Raw genomic sequence first — 20316 nt, 5'->3', positions numbered from 1 at the left:
TTGACCTTATTTAAAGCCAACTTTTGTGTTTTTGGCTCGGTCAAGATGAAGGTCTTGGAGGTCAGGCAGGGACAATTTCAACGTTTAGTATGCGCCTTACTGTGCAAACAAATTTCAGTGCCTGCTGCCACCAAATCTTGCTACAGGTCTTTTGCAGTCGCCTAAGGGTTTTTGATTACCTGTCTCCTCAGAAACCTGGCTGCAGATGATAATGGCTTCCTTTTTCTGCCATGTCCAGGTAGAGTAACCAGTGTTCCTTTAAATTTTAAAGTGAATCTTTCAGTAGGATCAACTCCCCTAAGCCGTCTATATGGGCATGTAGAATATGGGAAGCTGAATAAAGGGATACCTTGATATCTGTAATTCGATGTCTTATTCCAGAGAAAGCCATTTTTTAGATGGAAATAAGCCATTAAAGACTATGGGCAGGACACAGATCAGCATGAGAATCTGCCTCCAGAGCTTATTTTAAATAAGAGGTGGCATTACCAGTGTGAGACATGTAACAGTACAGTAGAACTGAACTTTGTCTCATAACAAACACGAATTGCAACACTGGTTGCCTACGAGATGGAAGCTGAAGCACCGAGAGGGTTCTAAGGCAGTGTTTCTCAACTCCTGTCCTCAAGACCCACCAACAGATCACGTTTTCAGGATTTCCATTCACATTGCACAAGTGATGGAATGATCACTTGGGCAATACTAAGGAAATCCTGAAGACGACCTGTTGGTGGGTCTTGAGGGCAGGAGTTGAGAAACTGTTCTACGGGGTTTGAATAAGAACTAAAGATTGACTTGACATGAAGGGTTGAATAATTCTGAGACTGTAGTCATTAAAAGTGGCATTTTGTGTAGTGTTTGGAGAAACCCCTTGTTATATTAATTGTATTGAGCAATTGTTCTCGTTACATTGCTTTATTGCAAACAGCAAAACGTTTGTAAGTTTTACTAATAATACTAGTTTGGATAAATGGCTGAATAATTTTGATCCTAAATAAAGACATATCAAATGAAAGAAAATGTTACATTTTTAATCACATACTTTTCCCTGTGCTTCCTTGAGCTGCTTCTCGGCAGTTGCCTGTTTTACATTTGCTTCATGAACCATTTTGTGTGCCTCCTGCAACAAATATAAAATTGACAGACATGATGTTTTACATTTTTGCTAGCAATTAGATGACATTAATAGTAAAATAGTACCTAACAGTTTAGACCAGAGGGCTCGGTGAAGTACGCATTTTGCTAGCCCGACAAACTATGAAAAGCTGTATTACCATATTTAACTCTACAATGGTGTGTTGAACTTTCCGGTGACTGTTCACTGGGAGGCAACCCATTAAATGAAGGCAAGGACGAACTTTTAAATTACAAGAAATACATTCAACCCTCATAAAATTTAAGAACAGGGTCTGGAAAAACTACCATGCAGCCAATCACTGTCCTGTGGTGATGACCGAATATATGGCACATGACCAGAGGACACTTAGTGACTGCCTACCCTGAGAGCTGCACCCATTGTCAGTATGTCATCACTGCAGGACAGCTACTGCCTTTAGGAACAATTTGAAAAAATCCTGGACACCCCTGTCAAGGAAGCAGGTTGAGAATAATGAGCACGTTACTGTAATCTAATGAGATGGTAACCACTGGCTCACCTATAATAAAATGATCCCTTATATAGAGACATACATACACAAACTATTTTTATGACATATCTTGACTTAATTTGCGCCTCAAAATTTTTGTCTTTATGGCATTTATAGATCAGGTTAATTCATTCTTTATTTGAACAAACTGGACTTTTACGAACACAGCAATACCAGATATTTTTATTGTTTTTTCCATTCCTCATTATTATTATTATTAACAGGAAAGGGGGGGGCAGGATTTACATTTTTTATTTATTTTTTAAACCTTTACATTATTAGTCCCCTTGAGGGACTCGAACCTGCGATAGTTTGATCGTATACATTATATGTTACAACTACAGTCATGGCCAAAAGTACTGAGAATGACACCAAAATTATATTTTCACATGATCTGCTGGCCTCTGGTTTTTATTAGTGTTTGTCTGATGTTTATATCACATACAGAAATATAATTGCAATCATATTATGAGTACCAATAGGTTATATTTACAGTTAGAATGAGTTAATGCAGCAAGTCAATATTTGCAGTGTTGCCCCTCCTTCTTCAAGACCTCTGTAATTCTCCCTGGCATGCTCTCAATCAACTTTTGGACCAAATCCTGACTGATAGCAGTCCATTCTTGCATAATCAATGCTTGCATTTTGCCAGAATTTGTTGGTTTTTGTTTGTCCACCCGTCTCTTGATGATTGACCACAAGTTCTCAATGGGATTAAGATCTGGGGAGTTTCCAGGCCATGGACCCAAAATCTCTATGTTTTGTTCCATGAGCCATTTTGTTATCACCTTTGCTTTATGGCAAGGTGCTCCATCGTGCTGGAAAAGGCATTGTTGGGCGCCAAACTGCTCTTGGACGGTTGGGAGAAGTTGCTCTTGGAGGACATTCTGGTACCATTCTTTATTCATGGCTGTGCTTTTAGGCAAGACTGTGAGTGAGCCGATTCCCTTGGCTGAGAAGCAACCCCACACATGAATGGTTTCAGGATGCTTTACAGTTGGCATGAGACAAGACTGGTGGTAGCGCTCACCTCTTCTCCGAATAAGCTGTTTTCCAGATGTCCCAAACAATCTAAAAGGGGATTCATCAGAGAAAATGACTTTGCCCCAGTCCTCAGCAGTCCACTCCCTGTACCTTTTGCAGAATATCAGTCGGTCCCTGATATTTTTTCTGGAGAGAAGTGGCTTCTTGCTGCCCTCCTTGAAACCAGCCCTTGCTCAAAGAGTCTCCGCCTCACAGTGCGTGCAGAAGCACTCACACCAGCCTGCTGACATTCCTGAGCAAGCTCGGCACTGCTGGTAGTCTGATCCCGCAGCTGAAACAGTTTTAAGATATGGTCCTGGCGCTTGCTGGTCTTTCTTGGGTGCCCTGGAGCCTTTTTGACAACAATGGAAGCTCTCTCCTTGAAGTTCTTGATGATGCGATAGATTGTTGACTGAGGTGCAATCTTTGTAGCTGCAATACTCTTCCCTGTTAGGCCATTTTTGTGCAGTGAAATGATGGCTGCACGTGTTTCTTTAGAGATAACCATGGTTAACTGAAGAGAAACAATGATACCAAGAACCAGCCTCCTTTTAAAGTGTCCAGTGATGTCATTCTTACTTAATCATGACTGATTGATCGCCAGCCCTGTCCTCATCAACACCCACACCTGTGTTAATGGATCAATCACTAAAACGATGTTAGCTGCTCCTTTTAAGGCAGGACTGCAATGATGTTGAAATGTGTTTTGGGGGTTAAAGTTCATTTTCTGGGCAAATATTGACTTTGCAAGTACAGTAATTGCTGTTAAGCTGATCACTCTGACATTCAGGAGTATATGCAAATTGCCATTACAAAAAACGAAGCAGTAAACTTTGGAAAAATTACTATTTGTCTCATTCTCAATACTTTTGGCCATGACTGTATACACATATGCAGAGTAACACCTTCTGCAGTAACTGAATTATTTTAAGACAGATGTTGAAGAAAATGAACACTGTTCCCCTGGTGTTTCAGATGGTTACTGTAGTGGAGTTGCGTTGGAGAACTCACACGTCTTGGCTTTTTAGGACTCAGTTGGTTCTTCTGAGAACTTCCAACACGGTAGAAAGCTCTCTAAAGTAGGATCAGATTTGGGATATTTTTGCAGACCAGATTCTTTGGAGAACTTCTGAAGGTATAAGGAGCTGCCCATCCTCAACAATTGGCATATGTAAGTTTTATGACTGGTTCTGGAAGGACCATTTAACACCTTTGCATTTTTTTTAGTCCACCAATGTAGATAATATTCTTCTTTCAAAAGAGCTTTGGGACACTTATTCCAATTTTGATAGCACCACCATTTTTGCAAGATTCCTGTATGTGCACGACTAGTCAAGCCACCAATAAGATAAGATACAAGCTATAAGGCTCATTAGCAATTTCATACCATATTGTGGAGACTTTTTATAGAAAAGGTTTACTTTTTTTGTATGAATGCTCTTGTTTTTATAAGGGGAGTAGTCTTGAGTTTTTGAATCTTAAAAAACTCCTACGAATTGTTTCTCGTAAGAGCGAACAAGATCCGATTTATGATTCAACCTAGACTAGAGAAAGAAAAAAAAAAAAAAACTCCTCGTCTTGGATAAGTTTTCCTGAAGACTTTCAATGGAATCTAGCCAACGTCTTTCATGATTTGGACTGGAATAACAGCACCAGATAGAAGAGATTTTACACTCCGATACCAATATGTTGAGGACTTTTAATGGATGGGAGAATGATTACATTTTTCAGGAGGAGGTCAAGCATGAAGGGAGGGATTGCCAGTATCTTTGTAACATAGATAATGTGGCTGTACATCATCAAAGGGAGGTGGAGATAAATGATGCACAGGAAATGAAATCACGAGGTCACAATGCCACCATGTAGCACATCAAACACCGGAATGTGCGTTGTGTCTCCAAGTTAGCTGTAAGGAAACTGAAAACAAGAAGCCACCACCTGAACGACTCCCAGCCAGGCAAGAGATGGGCACACAAGGGTGACACACTATGCCCCCATCCCATGCAGCTTTAGTCCAGGAGGGCTGCTGGAAGAAACGTGGACCAAAAGATGCTGTGGAAGCAAAAAAGAAGGCAAGAACCTCCTGACCTGGGGCCTCTTATCAAGTCCTTCCCCGTACAGTCCCACTGTAGGGACAGAAAACACTGGTGGGAGGTTAAAGTGGGACCCTTTTAACCTCTTCCTGTACTTAAAAATGTCAATGGTCAGTCTCTGTGTGAAGTCATGGAGATTACTCTGATGACGTTCTAATCAAATTTTGTCCAAATGTTACATTCAGCTACCCACCTCAAAAAGACTGGCTGTCAGCTCTTCCAGTTCAAGCCCAAGTTGGTCCCGCACTTTGGAAAGTCTTTCACATTCTTCATCTTTTAGTTTAAGCTCCTGGGAAAAACAACATTTGGTGGTGAGTCTATTGAATTTCATAGATTTTTTTTTTTGTTGAAGCAACACATCCGTAATTCATTGAGAGTACATATTCCTAACTTCTTTAGGATGCATACAATTTTAGTCTTGCTACCCAGGGAATTTTTGTAGTTTTTCGTCACGGTGCTTACACAGTAATAACTTTATCTTTATGTATACATATAAGAGGGATTGTTTTTGCAGAAAACAATGTTGAATAGTACTCAAATTATAGATTTGGACTGTTTTAAGGGTACAAATATGTTAGAACTATCATTTTCCCTATCACGTACAGGTATTCACTGGCAGAGTTGATATGAGCAAGACCCAACAGCTTTGTGATGCCAGCAGAAATCTGGTAATCAAGTGACCGCCATGGTGATACAGAAGCATCAGCACTGGCGATATATACCAGCCAAAGGAGAAAACAGAAGCGGTAATAAACAGCTTCTGTCTTCTCCGCAGTGACCACAGCTGTGTGACAGCCGGGAACTAGACCTGTGCCTGATAGATCGCAGGAGCTTTAATTGCACGGCCTAAAATTACAACGGCATGAGGATAAAGACCAAGTGTCATAAATGTACGTTATGCACATTAGAAATATGTTTTTGTAATGCATTATCTAAATACAATCTAGATGAGTAAGGCCAATAAACACATAAGCATTACTAATTGTAAATGTACACATTAAGATTACCCTTTGCGCTTTAGCGAGTTCTTCTTTTAGTCTCTCATTTCCTTTTTCTCTGACTTCTAGCACTGATGGGCTCCGTAAACGGTACAGGCTGTCTGTACTCCTGTTAAGAACATCATCTGGTCCATCCACAGCATCCATCAGTGCTCCCTGCAAAAATTCCCGCTCTGCCCGATTGCTGTCCTTCCTTCTTCCACGTTTGGGAGAACATGTCTGACATCCAGAGGTAGGACAAGAAAAAGTGTCTGTTTGGCTGGTGCTGTAAAGGATATAAAATATTTTCATGTCAGTAATGTTTTACAAAAACTGGGAAAAAAAACAAAAAAACATTTCATACAGAATAACAGACAACTGCTAATTTATAGGAAAAATAGGAAATATTTCCCACTCGGATATCATTTAGGCATCATTTTATCATGTCCAGCGATTACCACTCATGTGTGTTGGGAACTGTGACTCATCTTCCCTACAGAACAGAAACAAACTTGCGGTTACACATTCTAGATGAGAAAAGATGACAGTAAAGTCCTGCTGGAACAACTTTTTAATAACAATGAAATTAGACAAGTCATTCTCTTCTACTCACTTGTACGTTGATTGGGCAGCATGCAAGCTGTCTGCATCCCTTTAAGGCCTCTTTCAGATGTCAGTGTGTCCGGTACGTGTGGTGAGAGTTTCAACACGTACTGGAGACACTGACACATGTAGACCCATTCAAATGAATCGGTCTCTGCACATGTCAGTGTGTTTCCACGGACCGTGTGTCCATGGGCAAAACACGCCGACATGTCCGTTTTTTACCCACAGCACAGGCCGCAAAACATCCCACACTGATGACACATGGATGACATCAGTGGGTCATCCGTGTGAAATATACCGGCGCCTGGGAATCCGTGTTCAGTTCGCGCTGTTCACAAGTGCTGAACGCTGTCCTCACCATTGTCCTCTGCCGGCGCTGTGATCAGCACCAGCAGGGGACCATGACGAGAGTAGTAGTAGTCTGCTCCCGCAGTGTCCAACTGTAGAACTAAGAATAAAATAAAAAAATCCTTCTGCTCACCTGTCCCAAGTGTCCCCCGCTGTAATTCATGCGACCGCTCACACAGAGGAGCTGGGGAGAATGACGCGCTGCAGCGAGCAGGCCCCGGAGCAGAGCTCAGCGAGTGACAGGACGCCACTGTGTCATCAGTGCGGGACGTTTTGCGGCCGTGCGGCGGGTAAAAAACGGACAAGTCAATGTGTTTTGCACACGGACACACGGTCTGTGGAAACACACTGACATGTGCACAGACCCATTCATTTGAATGGGTCTATGTGTGTCAGTGTTTCCAGTACGTGTGGAAACGGTCACCACTCCTACCAGAAATACTGATGTGTGAAAGAGCCCTACTGCTGTATTTAATTTACAGCTAATTAACCCCTTCATGACCGGAGCAATTTCCATTTTTGCTCCCCTTCTTCCCAGAGCCATAACTTTTTTATTATTCATTCAATATGGCCATGTGATGGCTTATTTTTTGCGGGACGAGTTGTACTTTTAAACACCATCACTGGTTTTACCATATCGTGTACTGGAAAATGGGAAAAATATTTAAAGTGTGGTGAAATTGCAAAAAAAAGCAATTCTACAGTTTTGTTCTTTTTTACCACATTCACTGAATGCTAAAACGGACCTGCCATTCGGAGTTTATAGACACATGTATAGGGTTTTTTTTTTTTTTTATTTAAGTGGTGAAAAAAAATCCAAAGTGTTTTTTTTTTTTTTTTTTTTTTTTTTTAAGCAAAAAGGGGGCGTCATTTTCCGAGACCCGTAGCGTCTCCATTTTCCATGATCTGGAGCCGGGTGAGTGCTTATGTTTTGCACGCCGAGCTGACGTTTTTATTGATACCATTTTGGGATAAATCCGATGTTTTGATTGCCCGTTATTGCATTTTACTGCAATTTTGCAGTGACAAAAAAAACGTAATTCTAGAGTTTGGAATTTTTTTCTCGTTATGCCGTTTACCGATCGATTTTTTTTATATTGATAGATCGGGTGATTCAGAAATCGGCAATACCAAATATGTGCATGTGGGGTTTTTTATTATTTTATTTTGAATGGGGCAAAAGGAGGGCGATTTAAACTTTTATATTTTTTTAATACTCTTAAACTTTTTGCACTTTCTGCATGCTTTAATAGTCTCCATAGGAGACTAGAAGCAGCAGTTGTCTGATTGCTTCTACTGCATACAGGCGACGAGCAGATCGCCTGTATGCAGGAGAAATGCTCCTGTGCTATGAGCGCCGACCACTAGGTGGCGCTCATAGCAATCTTTTCATGACAACCACAGGGGTCTGCTGCAGACCCCGGGTTGCCATGCCCACCCATCAGTGACCTGCGATCATGTGACGGAGTCAATGATGGGCGGGGCTAAGGCGCGTTTCCGGAACGGCGCTGTTAAATGCTGCTGTCAGATTGACAGCGGCATTTAACTGGTTAACAGCCGCAGGTGGATCGCAATTCCACCCGCGGCTGTTGCGGGCACATGTCAGCTGTAAAAATCCGCTGACATGAGCCCGGTTCAGTGCGGGCTCAGCGCTGGAGCCCCCGCTGAACCAGCCTTTCCGATGTGGTGCGTACTATTACTGACCACGTCGGAAAGGGGTTAAAGTAATTCTTTGCATACACAATGCACTGTATATATCAATTTCTTGTGTTTTCTAAGATCTCTGTGCAGTTATCAATCCTTTAAAGGACTGACTTTGGGACTTAAGCATTACAATTGGATGTGTTAAAAAAAAAAAAAAAGTATCTTGTACAAAGATAATCTTATACCCTGCCATTTACTGTGTAATGGCTTTGTCTTACCATGCAGGAACATGGTCTGCAAATACAACAGCTTCTGAACAGGGGAGGAGATTAAAAAAAAAAAAAGGATACAGACATTACAGCATGGGATCACAGCTGCTGGTTACTGTGAGGGAAAACATTTCACTACCTATTTAACCCCTTAAGGACAGAGCCAATTATGTCCTTAATGACCAGGCCAAATTTTACAATTCTGACCACTGTCACTTTATGAGGTAATAACTCTGAAACACTTCAACGGATCCCACTGATTCTGAGACTGTTTTTAGTGACATATTGTACTTCATGATAGTCGTAAAATTTCTTCGATATCACTTGTGTTTACTTGTGAAAAAAAAGGAAATTTGGCAAAAATTTTAATTTTCAAACTTTGAATTTTCATGCCTTTAAAGCAGAGATGTGTCACACAAAATAGTTATTAAATAACATTTCCCACATGTCTAATTTACATCAGAACAATCATTTTTTTTTTTATTTTTTTTTTTTGTTCGGAAGACATAAGGGTTAAAAGTCGACCAGCAAACTGGACCCCTCAAGGTGCTCAAAACCACATTCAAGAAGTTTATAAACCCTTCACGTGCTTCACAGGAACTGAAGCACCGTGGAAGGAAAAAAAATTAACATTTTACTTTTTTTCACAAAATGTTTACTTCAAACCCAATTTTATTTTTACAAGGGTAACGAGAGAAAATAGACCACAAAATTTGTTGGCAATTACTCCTGAGCATACCACCTCATGTGGGGGAAAACCACCGTTTTCGGCGCACTGCAGGGTTCAGAAGGGAATGAGCGCCAGTTCACTTTCTGAATGTAAAATTTGCTTGAATAATTAGCGGACACCATGTCGTGTTTGGAGAGCCCCAGATGTGCCTAAACAGTGTTAAACCCCGACAAGTTACCCCATTTTGGAAACTACACCCCTCAAGGATTTTATTCAGGGGTATAGTGAGCATTTTGAACCCACAGGTACTACACAGAATTTGATAATATTAGGTGGTCACACTGAAAATTTTTATTTATTTTTTTTTCCACGAAAATGTTGTTTCGGCCCCAAATTTGTAATTTTTGCAATGGATAACAGAAGAAAACAAACACCATAACTTGTTATGCTATTTCTCCCGAACGCGATGATGCCCCACATATCAATCAGAAATTACTGTTTGGCCACACGTCAGGGCTGAGAAGGAAGGAGCACCATTTGGCTTTTGGAGCATAGATTTTGGTAGAATAGTTTGTGGGCAATATTTGCGGAGCCCCTAAGGTGCCAGAACAGCAGAGAGAGAAAAAAAAAAAAAAAAAGTTACCCCATTGTAGAAACTGCACATCTCAATGAATTCATCTACTGCTGCAGTGACTATTATGTAACATGGCCGCCAGGCTTTATTCTGGAGAATTCCAAATATGCCAGTTTAGTGGCCATACATTGTGCCCCCATGCATTTCTCCTGATGACACACATCCCGTAAATTAAGTGCTCTCCCCGCTATAATAATGCCAAAAGTGGCCGCTAACTGCGGTTTAGGCACAATGGGACTTAGGAGGGGGCATTTGGATCTGGGAGCGCAGAATTCACTGGATCTCATTTGAGGGGGAGGAAGCCATGTCGCTTTTCCAGAGTCTTTGTTCTACCAGTAGCGTGAGAACCCCCTATATTCCCAGTGACAGATGACGGACCTGTGAGGGGGCTGATTTTGTGTGGGATAAATTAGGGGTTTTATTGGTAACATTTTGGGGTACATAATTTTCGATAGCTTCCAGAATAAGACTGGATCGCCAGTCTACGCTGTGCACTTACGACGGGTTTTCCATGTAAATCCCACAAAAATGCAATTCGGACGAAACTCCCAACGGAATCACCGACCACAAAGAGGCAGATGGAGACACTTTGGAGTCTGTTTGTCGTCAGCTCTGGTAGGCGCCATCTTTTTATGCGTGCACAGATCTGTGGTTGTCCACACTTGAGAACAAAAAAAAAAAAGCCTAAAATGACGGTACACCACAGGAACAGAGACCAGTCCAAAGGGACTCCTTCGGCCTCATAAGTGAGTGGCTCCATCTGGGCTTTTTGTCTGAATTGTAGTTTTGGTGAATTTACACGGAAACCCCGACGTAAGAGCTCAGCGTAGAGCATAGGATAAACGTGAGCTGAGCCTTATTCTGAATTTTTTGGAAGCAGAATGAAGAAATAGACAGCAGTACCTGAATAGTTTTATTTTTTCGCAGTTCACAGTGCGGTATAAGTGATAAGGAGGATTTATTCTTCGGGTCGGTGCGATTACAGCAATACCAGATTTATATTTTTTTTATGCTTTGCGATTTTTACAGACTAAAAAGTATTTTACAAAAAGAACTTGATCTTGCATCGTCATATTCTGAGAGCTGTAACTTTTTTTTAGCCGAATGAGCCATATTATGGCTTGTTTTTTGAGGGACGGTTTGGCGTTTTTATTTAAAATTTTATGTATGACTTTTTGATCGCTTTTTATTCACTTTTTGTGAGTCAGTATGATGAAAAAGCGTAATTTTTGACGTGTTTTTTTATGGCATTCGCCAAAAGAACTAAATAACGCAACAGTTACAAAGAGCGGGTTGTTCCGGACGCGTACTTTTTTTTTGTTTTATCACAAACGCTGCGTTTTGAGCGGCAAAACGGATTTTAGTGATGTGTGCACTTTGTGGGGTTTTTTTTTACATAATTTTATTATACTTTTTTTTACTTTTTCATTAAGTCCCACCGTGGGACATGTGTAATTCTCACTTTGATGGCTGGTCTCATACACTGCAGTACCTCTGTACTGCAGTGCACAAGACCTGTCAGTAAGTCATGTCTGACTCACTGACTCTGCCTGTGAGATCCAGCTTATTACAGGATGTCACAGACCACTGTACACTGGGATCATCACATGATTTCAGGGTACCATGGTAACCATTGGGACCCGCGATTCTTATCGCGGAGGTCCGGTGGTTACTAAGGGGGAGGGGGGGGGGGGGTCGCAAGACCCCCTTGTCATCACTTAAATACCGCTGTCACGATTGACAGTGGTATTTAAGGGGTTAATCGGCGGCGCTACACACTTATTCCGCAGCGCCGCTTTTTAATGGTGCTGTGGAATACTCTTGTATACTCTTGCTTCCTCCACTGCCCAGTAGCCCAATGATTTTGCGTTAACCCCTTCATGACCTTGCGATTTTTCTGGGGGGGGGGGGGGGGGGGGGTTTCCTTCCCATATTCCATGTGCCTTAACTTTATTTTCTCATCTACATAGTTGTATGGGGGCTTGTTTTTGCAGGACAAGTTGTACTTTTAAATGACTTCATTATTATGTGATGCACTGGAAAGTGAGGAAAAAAAAAATTCCAGTTGAGTTGAAATTGAAAAAAAAAGTGCAATTCTACAATTTCTTTTTTTATTTACCACGTTCACCATTTGGTAAAACTGACCTGGCGATAGGATTCTCCAGGTCAGCATGAGTACGCAGATACCAAACATGTATAGGTTTGTTTTGTTTTTCTTTTAAATTTAGCCTACATCTGAGTGTCCGCCTCCTGTGGGCGCACACTCCTGAAAAAAGTGCATGGCAGAGCTCACATTCGCTCTGCCATCACCATTTCAGTCTAAAGTCGTCTGTCCACCCCCCCCCTACCCGGCACAGCAGACGTCCAGACCCCGTTTTGCAGGGAATTTATGACGAATGCCCCGACGAGGACACAAAATGCAATGTGAAAGCACTATTGCCGTAATGCTTGTTTAAGAAAAAAGGGGAGGAAAGAAGCTCACCACGCTGTTGATCAATCAAAAACACACCGGGCCCTATGACTAAGGGCGTTTTTTTTGTTTGTTTTTTTTACGCCAGAAACACATCTGCTTTTTAATACGCTTAATGGATCCTTTTGCTTTTAATGAATTCCAAAAAAAAAGATTTTTCATTTTACATTAGATGGATGTGCCAGATCTCCCCTACACCGTACTTCTAATGCTTAGTTATTCAAATCATTACCTATGGGACAATTTAGCCTGAAAATCAGTAACCCCTTTAGTCTGGTGTCTCACCTTATCCCTTTAACGTCCCGACAGTTTAAATGTCTCGGAGAAGAATACACGGGCTGTGTTGGTAGGTCTGATGCATTTAATGTGTTTGGTTGGATAGGACTTGAACCGACACTTAAATGTCTGTAGATGTTAGGAGAGGTAGTAGTTTCCTGAGGTTTTATATCGATAACGCCAACATCCGGAGTTGTGGGTGAAGCAAGATTTACTTCATGAAAACCTTCAAGGGGGTCACTAGCCATAGTAAACACATCATCCAGGGACCTGAGGGAACGGAGGAAAAAAAAAAAATATATTCACATTAGTCAATGGCTGCTACAAACACATTTTGTTTTTTTTTTTGTTTTTTTTAACAAACTGAAAAGTCAGATGAGTGTTTCAATAGTGGAGACAGTGGTCCGGTTCTGTGGCTCTGCCTGCATGCAATTGAATAAAAGATATATGCAGGTTCCAAGAGTTCAGTGATTCCCTGAATTGTTTTTTGTTTTGCTTTTTTTCTTTTCTTATGGGGGGGATAAAATTAAACAGGGAGGCGCAGAATTGCAGTAGGACGCCAAATAACTGGGGGTGTTTAGGGCATTATTTTTTCCCCTGTCTGCAAGGAGCAATGCAATATTAGCAACAGACACCAGTTGTGAGGTTTACCCTTTGTTAGTGCATCATAATGGCACTGTTCAAACAGAATAACCAAAAAAATAAATCCATTTCTATTTCCCAAGGGCAAAGGCTTATCTGCTTGCAACTTTATCCTATTTAAGAGTAATGCTCTTTACAGCAGCCAGTTAGTGGTGTGCAAACCTCATAATACAGTCAATGGAAAAGTACCAACGTGCCCTCATATAGTCACTGACAGAACTGAAGCACAACCAACTATATTCATAATTACATCTACTTGACTGAGATCTCAAAAGCTAAACTAAACTACAGTGGCATGTAAAAGTTTGGGCACCCCTGGTCAAAATTACTGATATTGTGTGAAGAGTTAAGCAAGTTGAAGATGAAATGATCACTAAAAGGGCTAAAGTTAAAGATGACACATTTCCAATGTATATAAATATATTTTTGATCTTTTACATTTTATAGAATACAAAAAAAAAAATAAAAATGGTCCGATGCAAAAGTTTGGGCACCCTTGGATATTTGTGTGCTCAGATAAGGTCTGAAACCTTGGTCAAAGTTAGCCTGTTAGGGTTATGACTTGTTCACCATCATTGTTAGGAAAGGCCAGGTGATGCAAATCTCCCAGCTTTATAAAAACCCAACCTCCTCTAACCTTGTACCAAAAAAACTGCAGCCGTGGGTTCTTCTAAGCAGCTGCGTAGCTCTCTGAAAATGAAAATGGTGGAGGCCCACAAAGCACGGGAAGGCTATAAAGAAGATTGAAAACCGGTTTCAAGTTGCCCTTTCCTCAGTTCAAAATGTAATTAAGAAATGGCAGTTAACGGGAACAGCGGAGGTCAAGATAAGGTCTGGAAGACCAAGCAAAATTTCAGTGAGTTGCTCCTAGGATTTCTAGAGCGGCAAATCAGAAGTCCCCCTAGACTGCAAAAGACCTTCAGAAGGATTTAGCAGACTCTGGAGTTGTGATACATTGTTCTACTGTTCAGAGAAACCTGCAAATATGGACTTCATGGAAGAATCATCAGAAGAAAACCTCTCCTGCGTCCTCACCATAAAATTCAGAGTCAGAAGTATGCAAAGGAACACCTAAACAAGCCTGATGCATTTTGGAAACAAATAGAACTCTTTGGTCATAATGATCAAAATTTATGTGTGGAGAAAGAAATGCACAGAATATCAGGAAAAGAACATCTCTCCAACCATGTTGCAGCCAATGGCACTGGGAACATTTCACAGGTAGAGGGAAGAATGATTTAATCCAATTTCAACTACTTCTTGATGCACACAACACCATCTGTAAAAAAAAAAAATTAAAAAAAAGCTGAAGTTGAAAAGAGGATGGCACCAGTGAGATCACGAAGTATCCCACCGCTGTCACCACCCTGCATGACGTCACTATTACGAGAGACAGATCACGATACGGTCTCCCCACTTTGCACTAACGTGATGTTCCGCAACCCTCGGGGGCACGCAAGATCAGCTTGGCACAGTTGTACACAGACACCCCCTGTCCACACGGGCCCAGGGAGGCACTGGGAGTGAGCGGATGTGGCCCACGCAGTCACTGACATAGCACCACACTCGCTCACACCTTTGACAGGAGGAGAGGCCCTTTCACTAGCACCAGTGAAACAGAACCTTATCAGCCCAGTAGGACCGCCACCAGTTCCTCTTTAGAGATAGCGGACCAGGCTTAATGGGCCGCAAACCAGCCCCAGTAGCATGGAAAGTTAAGCAGAGACACGGATGTGTGGATCTGAGATAAAAGAGCAGCCCAAAATTAAATATATAATTGAATCGCCTTAAGAGCACACTAGACAATACACAATGGTTATACATGAAAATACAAATAGTGGTAGTACAAAATTATGCAGAATACAAGACAGTTACCAGTCAGATGGAAGGCCTGGCTTGCGGGAGAGGGGCTGCAAAATGGGAGGCTTGCGGACCCCTCTGCTCCTTGACTTCTCCCCACATGATATCGATTAAAAAAAAAAAAAAAAAAAAAAAAAGTACTGGGCCATGCTTTACACGATCATTTAACCCCTTGAGGTCACACCCCTCCTGCCCCCTGGGGCTAGCTGGTAGGGGTGTGAATGCTTTGTTTGAAGCTGGCCAGATGACGTTACAGCTGCGCATACTAAAGGGGGATTGTAGTTGCCATTTGTGAAGAGTGTGGGGGGATCTGATGGCTTCTACAAATGGATAATGATCCTAAACACACGTCAAAATCCACAATAGACTACCTCAAAAGGCGCAAGCTGAAGGTTTTACAATGGCCCTTACAATCCCCTGAGCTGAACATCATTGAAAATCTGTGGCTAGACCTCAAAACTGCAGTGCATGCAACACGATCCAGGAATCTCACAGAACTGGAAGAAAGCATGAAAATCCCTCAAATAAGAATTGAAAGAGTCTTGGCTGGCTACAAAAAGCTTTTACAAGCTGTGATACTTGCAAAAGGGGGTGCTACTAGGTACTAACCATGCAGGGTGCCCAAATGTTTGCATCAGCCCATTTTCCTTTGTGAAAGTTTTAAAAAGTAAAAGATGAAAAATATATTTTATATTTATATTATCTCTCTATCTTTTTTTGCCTAAAATTCAAAAGGAAGTGTCTCATCTTAAGCTTTAGGCCTTTTAGAGATCATTTCATCTTCAACTTGCTTAACTGTTCAAACAGTAATTTTGACCAGGGGTGCACAAACTTATATGCCACTATAGATTCACTTTGCAAAACAGTTAAAGTGCATTACATTATTTATTAAAAAAAAAAAAAAAAAAAACTACACATTGACAAATAAAGCTATGAACAAGGACATTTTTCAAAGTGACAATTCTAGACAAAAGAAAATTTCATCTGCTAAATTTGTCAACCTCCCTTGCTCACTTGTAATTTGAACAAATACAAAATCTATATAAAAAAAATAAAAATTCAAGCACCACTATATGTATATATCAGGGACAATTGCTATATAACTTGGGTTAATGTTGCTTTAAGACAGATAGAATTCAGTATGGCGAGCTCTAGGAAAATGGGCTTCTCATGTTGCAGTAAATTACTTTTGATAATTATCCTTGCAATAGAAAAGCAAGAATCTGTCATGGCCAGGGGTAAAGTTACATGGAACTAAGGCTTCTCATGCATCTTTAATATCTTTCTAGTGGGAAGATATAAGCAGAAATACAAAGGCATATGGACATTGCACAACAATTGCCAAATAGAAAAACTTAACATTGACAGCAGTGATCGCACAGCAGACCCCACTCCAGAACACATATCCACATACAGTGGGGAAAATAAGTATTTGATACGCTGCCACTTTTGCAAGTTTTCCCACCTGCAAAGAATGGAGAGTCAGTAATTTTTATTGTAGGTGAGAAACAGAAAAATCACATTGCAATTTAATTATGTAAAAATCACACATTTTAATGAAGTATTTGATCATCTATCAACCAGCAAGAATTCTGTCTATCACAGACCTGTTGGCTTCTTAAAAGGAAAAACTCTCCTACTCTGCACTCATTACACCTGTTTGATTGTGTGGACAGGTGTCGAGTTCAATCACACTTCAACCGCTCCACCATGGCCAAGACCAAAGAGCTGTCTAAGGACACCAGGGACAAAATTGTGGACCTGCACAAGGCTGGAATGGACTACAGGACAATAGGCAAGCAGCTTGTTGAGAAGGCAACAACTGTTGGCACAGTTATTAGAAAATGGAAGAAACACAAGATGACTGTCAATCTTACTCTGTCTGGGGCTCCATGTATGATCTCGCCTCGTGGGGTAAGGAAGATTCTGAAAAAGGTCAGGAATCAGCCCAGAACCTACACGGGATGACCTGGTCAATGACCTGAAGAGAGCTGGGACCAGTCTCAAACATTACCATTCATAACACACTTCGCCGTCACGGATTAAAATCATGCAGGGCTCACGCCAGCACATGTCCAGGTCTGTTTGAAGTTCGCCAATGACCATCTAGATGATCAAAAGGAGGCATGGGAGAAGGTCATGTGGTCAGATGAGACCAAAATAGAACTTTTTGCCATCTACTCCACTCGCCATGTTTGGAGGTAGAAGAAGGAGGAGTACAACCATGAAACATACTTTGGGGTGCTTTTCTGCAAAGGGGACAGGACAACTTCACCGCATCGAAGGGAGGATTTTAGCCAACAACCTCCTTCCCTCAGTAAGAGCATTGAAGATGGGCCATGGCTGGGTCTTCCAGCATGACAATGACTCGAAACACACAGCCAGGGCAACTAAGGAGTGGCTCCATATGCTCCTGGAGTGGTCTAACCAGTCTTCAGACCTGAACCCAATAGAAAATCTTTGGAGGGAGCTGAAACCAAATGTTGCCCAGTGACAGCCCTAAAACCTCTGGAGAAGATCTGTATGGAGGAGTGGGCCAAAATCCCTGCTTCAGTGTGTGAAAACCTGGTCAAGAACTACAGGAAACGTCTGACCTTTGTAATTGCAAACAAAGGTTTCTGTACCAAATATTAAGCTCTGTTTTTCTATTGTATCAAATACTTAATTTGCATTTTATTGCATGAAATATGTAAAAATCACACTTATTCGGTGTTTTTGTTTTTTTTCCCCATTCTGTCTCACAGTTGAAGTGTACCTACGATAAATTACCTCTCCATTCTTCGTAGGTGAGAAAACTTGTGAAATCAGCAGTGTATCAAATGCTTAATTTCCCCACTGTAGCTGTATCATCCCATGTAACCAACAGCAGCAAAGAGGTTAGGCAGAGTAAGGGTTCCTCTAGCACCCCATGCCACCCACCTCCACCAGGGAGTTGCAGATTGGTTGACAAGGTAGTAAGGGCCTAATGAACCCCCCCACCCCATCTTAGAACGCTTATGGTAAGTTCACACATCTTTTAAACTCCGGTAACCCAGATAAGTTTTCCAAAAAGAAGACGCTTCAGGAAACTCTGGTGCATTTTTTACTTTAGACTTTTGTGATGCTTTTTGGTGGATCCCTGAGTGGCTTTCTGATTGTTTTGGCCAATGGCGGTTTTTTTGAGGGTTTTGCCATAGCTTTTGCAATGTCTTTACTGTTTTCCTGTAGTTTTATTTTTATTCACTCCAATGGCAAAATGTTCCGAAAGACGTCCGAGCAACTTTCAAATTTTCTTTTGACTTGTATTGTAAAGTACAGAGAGTCGTCTGAGCTGAAACATGAAGCAGTTAAAAGACGTTCAAAAAGCCTGAACATATGAACAGCAAGTTGTTTTTACATAGAAATTCATGTATATGCATTGTTTTGAGAGGCTTTTGATAGATCTCCAGTGGCAGAATCTGCCTGAAGAGGACACGTGCATATACCTTTCTTAGCCAATGCTATAGGCAAGGCATAATAAGACAATGCTGAGTGTCAAACAGTAATACTGCATGGTTCTTGTGCCCTGTAGGACTAGTATTGCACTACCAAAACAATTGCTTTATTACCCGTTGACCCTTGGTGACATCCGCCATAGGTGTGCATTAACTGCTAAGCTCACTCCATACAGGAGGCGTGCTGTACAGACAACACTCAAAACCATCTACTGCCAAGCTTAACTCATCAATCACAGGATACCAGTGGGCTGTCATGGCAGACAGAGGCCTACTGAAGGCCACTTGTGTCTTCCATGTTAACTACTCCTATGAAGGCCAACTAATAGCTGGGTATCATGGCAGACCAGTAATTATTAATTAACAATAGACTGCAATACTACAGTATTACACTGAATCAAGTCCCAAAAGGGAACCAATTAAAAAAAATATATTATTTTTTTTCTTCCAACCAACAAATATAAAAGCTTAAATCAACTCCCTTTTCCAATAAGACAAGTAGCAAAATTCCTCTCAATGATGTCTTCTCCTGCGTGACACAGAAATGGCTTTTATAATGTAAGCCTATGTAGCATTAGAAAGAGGCTCCAAAGCCTTTCATTGTATAAGAGACTTCCAGCTCATGCATAACACAGTAAGGCCATGGCCCCACTATCAGTGTTTGGTCAGTATTTTTTCTCAGGAGTGGGAGCCAAAACCAGGAGTGGGTGATAAATGCAGAATTGGTGACTTCTTTCTATTATATCTATTCTCCCTGATTGTTCCTCTCCTGGTTTTGGCTCCATCAGAGAAAAAAAAAAAAAGTGACTGCTGAACACTGACAAAATACTGATAGTGGGGCCGTGGCCTACGCCAGCTAGTCTCAATTGTACGGACGTCACTGAGAAGAGAAGAACGGTGCTGGACACAGGAGAGAGAGGGGGTAGGCAAGTATATTAATACTCATACTACAGTACATGCTCATATACGCACATTTAATGAAAAAAAAAAAAAAAAAAAAAACATTGGGAGTGCTTCTGCAACACATGTACGCCACTACAATAAGATCGGCGTATCCATTGCAGGTCAACTGTCTGACTCAGAAAGTTAAACTATAGAACACAGTGGTAGATCAGGAGTCCTCAGAACATCAAAGTTTTAATGACAGCTTGATTTACCATTTAAAGATCTTGTTTGTCCGCTTATAAAATATATCTTGGAGCATGATAAAATATTTGCACTTGGATTGACATGAGACAGTATCTAGCTACAGTGAAGATTAGGTCAATAGATCCAACAACCGATTACTGGGTCATTTACACCACAGCTCGTGCAGGTCCTATTGAAAGGTTCTTGCTTTGAGGAAATAATTCAGTATAGAAGTTGTAGTCCCACTCCAACAACAAAGGATTCGAGGCAGACAAATATATGTAGATACTAAAGAGACCCTTGGTTATCGGAATAATGAATTAAATTAGTCATTCAACAAAACCTGAGCAGTATATATGTATAGGTAAACATTTGCCTGCATATTAATCACAAAAACCAAATACTGCACCCACAGGGTCACATTACTAGTGTAAAACCGAAGTTTAATCAAGCATGCTAATTATGAGGCTGGTGCACCCTTGGTGTGGCCAAGAGACTCAGCACTCCGTTCTGCATGCTCCACCTCCCTCACTAGTGACTGACCGCGCTGGCTGCCC

General features: G+C 41.2%; 1 protein-coding gene across 3 annotated transcripts in view; it reads right to left on the bottom strand.

The window, feature by feature from the left end:
* RAB3IP (RAB3A interacting protein) overlaps positions 1-20316 on the bottom strand; it is a 74744-nt gene that overhangs the window by 35241 nt on the left and 19187 nt on the right. For 2 of the 3 annotated variants that reach the window (XM_073651776.1, XM_073651774.1), the window contains exons 2-5: positions 12666-12926; positions 5770-6025; positions 4956-5051; positions 1043-1120 (exon numbers count right to left, since the gene is read on the bottom strand). In XM_073651776.1, the coding sequence (XP_073507877.1) occupies positions 1043-1120; positions 4956-5051; positions 5770-6025; positions 12666-12904 (669 nt within the window). In that variant the 5' untranslated portion in view covers positions 12905-12926. The remainder of the gene's footprint in view (positions 1-1042; positions 1121-4955; positions 5052-5769; positions 6026-12665; positions 12927-20316) is intronic. The other variant, XM_073651775.1, reaches the window with a different exon arrangement.

This window comes from Phyllobates terribilis, unplaced genomic scaffold (assembly GCF_046119375.1).
Source record: "Phyllobates terribilis strain yellow unplaced genomic scaffold, ASM4611937v1 Scaffold_11__3_contigs__length_659146591, whole genome shotgun sequence".
NCBI lineage: Eukaryota > Metazoa > Chordata > Amphibia > Anura > Dendrobatidae > Phyllobates > Phyllobates terribilis.
Note: the sequence above shows the minus strand (reverse complement) of the source record. Positions and strands in the feature narration are given on the sequence as shown.